This window comes from Vombatus ursinus, unplaced genomic scaffold (genome assembly GCF_900497805.2).
Source record: "Vombatus ursinus unplaced genomic scaffold, bare-nosed wombat genome assembly UNPS02014863.1, whole genome shotgun sequence".
In the NCBI taxonomy this organism is placed as follows: Eukaryota; Metazoa; Chordata; class Mammalia; order Diprotodontia; family Vombatidae; genus Vombatus; species Vombatus ursinus.
The window spans coordinates 32,261,802-32,270,222 of record NW_020954641.1 but is presented as its reverse complement, the minus strand read 5'-3'; the positions used below and the strand labels follow the sequence as shown (position 1 = coordinate 32,270,222).

Here is an 8,421-nt window from a genome sequence, read left to right as displayed (position 1 = left end):
AGATAGATAGATAGATAGATAGATAGATAGATAGATAGATAGATAGAAGCAGCTAGGTGGTAGAGTGAGGGACTTGGAGTTAAGAAGACCTGAGTACAAATCCTGCCTCAGATACTTATTAGCTGTGTGATTCTGGGCAAGTCACTTAACCTCTCTGGGTTTCAGTTTCCTCACTTGTAAAGTGGGGATGATAATAATATCACCTACTTCATAGCATTGTGAGGATCAAATGAGTTAGTATACATAAAGAGTTTTGCAAACCTTAAAGTCCTATGTAAATGCTAATTATTATTATTATTATGGAAAGAGAGAGAGAGAATAAGAAGAGAGATGGGTGGGTAGATGGATGGCTATAGATATGGGTGTAAATGTAGGGGTATGTATATGTGGGGGAGAGAGAGAGAGAGAGAGAGAAAGAGAAAGAGAACAGAGATACTGGCAGGTAGAACAGTATATAATAAAGTCCAGAAATGAGATCAGATTGACGAAGAACATTCAGGCAACTTCCTGGAACTTTCAATGATTCCACCTTCCTCCTTGCTGTTCAAAACTCTCTTTTAAATCTACATTCTCCTAGTGAGACTGGATGGCTCATAACTAACAGTGACACCATGCAACGCAAAAGTTCACTTATAATGGGGGTACAGAGCAGCATTTGTGTTTGCTCTTTTGGTTTTTATTCTGTGTGTGTGTGCGTGTGTGTGCGTGCGTGCGTGCGCGCCCATCTGCATGTTTTCTCCCAAAAGATAAGTTCCTTAAAGCAGAGAGTCCTAGAAAGGGAATTTAACACTTGAGAAATATGACTTCCAAACAGTAATCTTCTTTATCCTTCAAATTTCTGCACCCAAGACAGAAGCCATCTTCCGTTGTACACCGCAGTCTCAGAGGAATCAAAATTGCTGCTGTCCCAAGGACACTGGATAGCTATACTGTGAATGTCAGCATGCTACAGCATATTACCAACAGTAACGTAGGCACAGTAAATAAGCATAAAATACATCATCAGAGATATGCAGGATCAGAAAAGGAAACGTCAGTCATGTAGTGAGATAGAGAGACAACAGTTTGGCTGCCTGAGTACTACAAGTATCCTTGGATATTAAAAGAAACCAAGGGAGGCCTCTAGCATATTGGATAGATTCTCATAGAGAATGGAGGGCTTAGCAGAAAACATGGATAAAAATTGCCCATGATGGGAAAACTAGACAGGGTTGTAATATGCAATGGAGGACATACCCCACCTCCACTGAGGTCCCAGAGCCCCGATGAAGCATTGACGGAAATGAATGTTTCTCAGCTCACTTTATGCAAGTAGGCTTGGGGGGCAAATTGAAGTAGAGATGTATAAAGGGCCCGAGGCCACTGGAGTAGAATTAGGAAGAGAAAAAAAGTAGCAGCCAGGACTTGGGAAGACAAATCCCATCTTGCTCACTGCTTTGCAGGAGACTTAACTTGAGGAAAGGGAAAAGGATCTAACTTACCTGGTTTCTGGGCTGAGCTGGGGCTGGAAACCATGACAGCCTGGACTCTGGCTACTTTCCAGTCCTGGCTGGTGCCACATGTCTCATGAGACTTCCCAGGGGGTTGCCTAGGACCACTGACCAAATGAGCTAGAAGGGGGCTTGACATCTGGGACCCCTCTTCCCTCGTTCCACAGGGTACATTGTCCAAGCCTTTGTCCTCTTTCTCTTCTAGGTCCAAAAGGCTGGCATGTCCTGGACCTTCAAATGTGCTCAAGCTGTCCTCCTTGGACTCCATGGCTGGACACTTGTAGCCTTCCTCAGGAAGTCCAAAGTCACCAGAGTGAGATCTTCCTTCACTAGGCCTGGTCCCTGAGGGCTGAGGCTGAAACAGCTGAGTGCCCAACATAGTATGTTCTCTTTTTACAACTCTGGGAAAACTGGTTTGGGATTCTTCGCCTGAGGGAGTATCCTCTCTGGGTCCTTGGGCAGCCTATCTTTGTCCCTAGGAGGGGGACCCAGTCTCAGGCCTGGGCAGTATCTAATCACAACCTCTAAGACAGATAAGAAGTCACTTCACTTCCCTGGAGGGTACTCCCTGCACTGCGGACTCCTCCGAGTTAGAGGTGAACGCCGGCAGGGGCAGGGCCAGAGATAGGGTTTGGATTACTCAAAAGGAGGCTATTCTGGCCCTCCTTTCCTGCTGATGTCTCACGTCTTGGAGTACTGGCTTCAAAATGAATTCACTTGTACTGGAAAAAAAAAAAAGGAAAAAATGTCAGGTATTAGCAAAGGATAAAGATTCTTACAGCTGGAAGGGACCTTAATACAATCCCATCATTTTATAGATGGGAAAACTGAGACTTAGGGAAGGAAAACTTGACCAAGTTCATGTAAAGTCCTTGTTCTAATTAGTGGCAGGACCAGGAGTAGAAGTCAGGTTTCCTAACTCCCACTCCAAGTCTGCTGAACTAGGCCCAGATTCTTTCAAAGGGTCGGCCTGTAAACCAAGAGATCTTAGTCTTTTTTGTGTCTTCGATGCCTTTGGCAGTCTGGTGATGCTTCTCTCAGAATAATGTTTTTAAATAATGGAAGTAAATGCTACACTGTTTCCCATCAAATTTCACAGATCCCACAAAAATCTAACCACGGACCCTCTTAGTAGTCTGTGGACTCCAGGTTAAGAACATCTGCTCCACAGCATCTCTTTCTTCCACTCTCTCTCCATTCACATAGCTATCACATAGGTTCAAGGCCTTATCACACTTCCCTTGGGATATTATACTAGCTACCTAACTGGTGTCCCTTTTTCCTCTTTCTCAGCTCTCCAAGTCATCTTCCACTTAGCTACCAAAATAATCTTCTCGAAGGATAGGTTTTTTGAGGCAGAATTATTAGCATGTGTTTGGCTCCACCAGGTTTGAAACAAAGGGTACTGGTATCCAGATGTGGATAGTTCTGTTCCAACAGAAGCCACTTAGATCAGAGATCAAGGCCAATAAAGTATGAATTGGTCAGCATGGGCCCTCTAGGTACCAGCCATCAAAGGGCAAGAAGTTAAGAAGTGAATGATAGGAGAAATTAATGGGGAAAAGATTGAAATGACTAAAGCTCTTAAGAGGAAGAAACTCCATTAAAGACTTTGAGCTAAAGCACAGGTTTAACCATATCACTCCCTTGCTCTGAGAATCATTAGTGGCTCCCCATCTCTAGAATAAAATACAAGCTACTTAGTTTGACATCTGAAGTACTTCTGGCGAGGCCTACCTTTCTAGACTTAGTTCACACGACTCCTCTTCAAGCACTCCATGTCCTTGCCAAAGTGACCCCAGGCTAAGATTCCCCCGCTCTAACCCTTCCTTCTTTACATGTCTATTCCTGTCCATATAAAAGACTCTTCCTAAACACTGTAGAGGTGGAGGACAAAAGATCACAAGTAGTATCATTTCATGAAGCAGCAAAAAGCAATTGAAAGGAAAAACATTCACAAAAAGCTTGGTGTGAGACCCAGCTAAGATGTAAAACTGTCACAGCGTAGTTTTGCTTAACTTTTCAGGGATTGTACTTTGTTGGGCATTTAATGGTGCCTTTGGTGGGATAAAAATAATTAATGTTTATAGAACTCTCACTATGTGCCAGGCACTGTGCATGAAATACTTTACATATAGCATCTTATTAATAATGATAATAATAAGAGCTAACATTTATATAGTACCTTCTATGTGCCAGGCACTGTGAAAGAAGCACTTTACAAATATTCTCCCATTTAATCCTCACAACAACCCTGGGAGGTAGGTATTCTTATCCCATTTTACAGAAGAGGAAACTGAGGTAGACAGCGATTAAGTGACATGCCCAGGGTCACCCAGCCAGTAAGTGTCAAAGACCAGATTTGTATGCAATGTTGAAAATTTATCAACAAAATAGAACTGTGACCAGTGCTGGGCGGGGAACCAGGACTGGAATTGGAAAGGGCAAGAAGGCAGTAGAAATTAATGTCTAAGTGGGTGCCCATCTCTACCTTTATCCTTTCCATGCCTGTGACTAGAGATCAGTTCTTTTAACTACCAAGGCCAGGGTTTGGGGTGGGCTAGGGACGTGGCCTTGGTTTCTGAGACGAGCTGTTCTCTGACCTAGAGAGATTCTTGTAACCAGTCCAGGAAGATAAGAGTACATCAGATCCCTATGGGAAACCCAGGCCAGCTGCAGAAGGGCCCATGTGTGAATCCCACGGGTGACTAGCCTTAATGGATGGAGTATTGACAACTGGTGAAATTAAGAAACTAGAACCTGGGAAAGGTGGTGAAAGGGGGTGCCACCACAAGAACTGGGGCTTTGGCCCAAATCGTCCCCCTACTCTCTCTTTCTCACTTTCCGGTAGCCCATCCACTCCTTCTGTTGAAGTTAATCAGCACTCCTGCTTTAATGATGTTAATGATGCCAGCTAGTTCCCCCAGCCAACTCTGCTGTGTGCCCACTCTCCTGAAGGCATCCTTCATTGCTTCACGAACTCATTCAGGCCCCACCCTTCTCCTGTCACAGACCCAGCTAGAAATGGGCTTTCAAGAGGTCAGCTCTACAAAATATAGAATTTAGAGAGTGATACAAAAAGTATAAAAACCTCTGATAGGGACCTAACTAGAGAATTCCTACACTAGTTATAGGAAAGAGTACAGGGTTTGGTGGCAAAGAACCTAGATTAGAACTCCAAATCTGTAACCTTCTCTGTGTGTGACCTAGGATAAATCATTTTACTTTCCTGGTTCTCTTTTTCCTCACCTGTAAAATGAAGGCTAGGACTAGTCTCTTTCCAGCTCCAAGCCTATGATCCTGTGGTCCAGATTTAATGGCAACCCAGTCTATGGTCCTCTCTGGTGGGCCACTTTCTCACCTACAAAATGAGGCAGGGAGGTTGAACTAGAAAGATCTCTAAACTCCCTTCTACCTCTGATTCTTTGAATCTGCTCTCCATTTGTGTCTCTTACAAAATCAGAACCTTTTGGAATCACAGGTTTAAAGCTAAGAAGGAATTTTAGAAATCATTTGTACCAATTTTCTCATTTTACAGTTTGAGAAACTGAGGCCTAGGAAACAGAAGTGACTTATTCAAGGTCATAAACATAGTAAATATATTGAAAAAACGATTTGAATCTGGGTCCTTTGATTCCAAATCTCATCCTTTTCATGGTTCATTTCAAATGACCAAGCCAGTTTGGGGGGTGGGGAAGGTCAGAGATCTAAGGGCTCCAACCAGGCCAGGGTTGCTCCCTCCTCAATTTCAACCCAAAGAGCCCAAATAATCCTTCCTAGCCTGGCTTCATCTTCAGTCTGGCTGGAGGAGGTGGAGAAAGAGGGGCCCAGGAGAAGGGGATTGCTCCTCATTCCCTCTTTCCCTCCCTTTCTCCCTGTGGGCAGCTTCCCTTCTATTCCTGCTTCTGTGTTGCTGTATTTGACATGACCCTGGTTTCCAGGAAAGGAGAAAAAGGCGGAAAAATAAAGTTAACTTTCCTCCACCCACACAAATATTTTTGGCTGGCGCAACCTTCCTACTGCCAATCTGGGAAGGAGAAGCATAGTTAGCAACAGAATTACCATTCAGATCCTCCTCCCCAGAGAGTTGTTATCTGATTACCAACATAGGTAGAATCTGGACACCCTAAAACTGAGCTATTTTTCAAAGGCTATTCTGAGGAACCCCTTCTTCCAGCCCCACGGTTACTGGAGCCTGCCTGGAAATGACTACCTATCCCAGTTCCTCAAAGGCCTAAAATGTGGGGGCAATGTCCAGTTCTCACGGAAGCTGAGACCACTGATGCTTAGGGAGCCCTGAAATATAGATTTCTTTTGTTGTTGTTGTTGGCTAGGCAATGGGGTTAAGTGACTTGCCTAGGGTCACACAACTAGTAAGCGTTATATGTCTGAGGCCAGATTTGAGCTCAGGTCCTCCTGACTCCAGGGCCGGTGCTCTATCCACTGTGCCACCTAGCTGCCCCTGGAAGATAGATTTGGCCTGTGCCAGGCACAGTGACAGTGGAATTAAGAGCAAACCAGAAGCAGCTGGGTAGCTTTGTAGATTCAGCACTGGGCCAGGAGTCAAGAAGACTTGAGTTCAAATAGGTTCTTAGGTACTTACTAGCTGGTGACCCTGGACAAATCACATAACCTTTGTCTACCTCAGTTTCCTAATCTGTAAAATGAAGATAATAATAACACCTAACTCCCTTGTTGCTGTGAGAATCAAATGAGATAATATTTGCAAAGCACTTTCTAAACCTAAAGGAACCATATAAATGATAGCAACGATTATTTTTGGATCAGAAGAAATCCCTCAGAAGCAAAGGGTATGTGGATATACCTAAAGATAAATGCATTCATTCATTCATTCATTCAATAAATATTTATTGAGTACCAACTACATACAAAACCCTATGCTGGATGCTGGGAAATACAGAGATGAATAAGATACAGTATTTGTCCTCAAAGGGCTCCCAGTTTAGTAGGCTAGATAACATATGGACACAAATAACTGTTATAGCAATAGAAATGTGATGCAGACCATAAGAGAGGGATAAAGTACTGTTAATTCAGGAGAAGGAGGGATCTGAAGGTGTTCAAGCAAAGGTGGATGATCACCGACTATTATTAATACCACAAAGACTACTTCTTTTTCTTGGCAATCAGGATTAAATGACTTGCCCAGGGTCACACAGCTATTAAATATCTGAGGCTGGATTTGAACTCAGGTCCTCCTGACTCCAGGGCTGATGCTCTATCTACTGCACCACCTAGCTGCCCCTAAGACTACTTCTTTAAGTAGGAGTTTGGATTAGATGTCCTCATAAGTCCCTTCTAGCTCTCAGATGAAGTCATTTTAGAATTCTAGGATAGAGAGGTCTCAGGGAGTCAAGGATGAAGCTCCTGGATTAAGAGAGGCGATTTGGGAGAAGGCTAAGAATGGGATTCCTAAAGACGCAGGATGGAAACTACTGGGAACTCCTTCCAAACTTAAATGCTCTTATCTCTTTTCTGCACCTGCAATTGCCCAATCTGTAAATATTTGTTTGTTTGTTTGTTTGTTCTTATCCAGAGCATTCTCCACCCAAGTGAAAGGGTTTCAGCTGCCCTCAAGAAGCTGGATCTGAGGCAGCTAGGTGGTACCTAGATTTGGACCTGAGTCCGAATCTGGCCACAGAAACTTATTAGCTGTGTGACCCTGGGCAAGTCACTTAACCCCGATTACCTCTTTAGGAAAAAGATGAAGATGGATCCAGATGTTTTCTATTGGAGTGACTCACTACAATGGAAAAGGTAAAAATTAAGGAGGGGCTCTGATCCCAAAGTCAAGGCCACAAAGAAGAGTCCTCAAGCCTTCAGGTGTAAATACAGCCAAGGTCCAGAATCAAGTGTGTACAGAGCCTTCCCCGGGAATTTCAGCTGATCCCACAAGGAGTCCCCCCAGTCAGGACAAGTCCCCATCAGGTAATAGAGTCACAAAATGTTAGAGCTAGAAGGGCCTTAGAACACAGAAGGAAGAATGTAATACAAAAGACGTAGACCCTTAAACATGAAAGGAAACTTGGATACCATTTGGCCTTCGTTTTAAAGAGGCAGAAGCTAAGACCCAAAGGGAGGAAATGACCAGTCCAAGACTATGCAATAAGTTAGTTGCAGAGGCAGAACTAGTATTGACACGTCCTGAGTCCAAGGTCAGTGCTCTCTCTACTCTGCTGCCATCCAGGAGGCAGTGACCATTGGGGGTTTGTCTATTCCTTACTGACTGTCCACCTGCTGTCCTCGTTCCTCTACTGCATGTCAAAATGATCCCATCTGACCACACCTCAGGCCAAAACATCCTTCTACCTGCTTTCCTCCACCTATTCCTCTTGGATTTCACCTCTTCTATGTATCTTCTCCCTCCTTCTCCTTATCTTTCTTTTCTCCAGTGGAGGGGGAAAAAAAACAAAAACCCAATAACTGCCTTTCTACTAGGCAGAAAGGCAGTATTGTGGAAGGAGCCCTGAACTTAGACTCAAAAAACATGGGTTGAAGTTCTGACTTCTGTCATTGAGTGACTGTATGACCTTGGGCAAGTCATTTACCCTCATATAGGCACCTTCTATTTGTACTCCTTTCCTCACAGGGTGCTTGTGAGAAAAGTCTTTTATAAACCTTAAAGTGCTATGGAAATATATAGTTTTATCATTATCATTATTATTATTATTATTATTAGACTCAGTGATAAACCTGATAAACTAAAGTGCTGAGTCATTTTCTAGCACCTTGGCTTATATTACCTCAGCTTCAACTCTTCCACTCTCTCCTCCTCTGATCCAGTCTTGGAGGATGAGATTCCCCACTCTTGGACACATCTCCTCCCATCTTCCTCAGGAATTCTTCCTTTAGGCATCCCTTCTCTCTCTCTCTCTCTCTCTCTCTCTCTCTCTCTCTCTCTCTCTCTCTC

General features: G+C 43.7%; 1 protein-coding gene across 1 annotated transcript in view; it reads right to left on the bottom strand.

Moving 5' to 3' along the window:
- The window catches only part of SYNPO (synaptopodin), a 68,340-nt gene that overhangs the window by 45,851 nt on the left and 14,068 nt on the right, over nucleotides 1–8,421 (bottom strand). Inside the window, exon 2 of the mRNA XM_027841722.1 lies at nucleotides 1,482–2,212. Within this exon, the coding sequence (XP_027697523.1) occupies nucleotides 1,482–1,869 (388 nt within the window). The 5' untranslated portion in view covers nucleotides 1,870–2,212. The remainder of the gene's footprint in view (nucleotides 1–1,481; nucleotides 2,213–8,421) is intronic.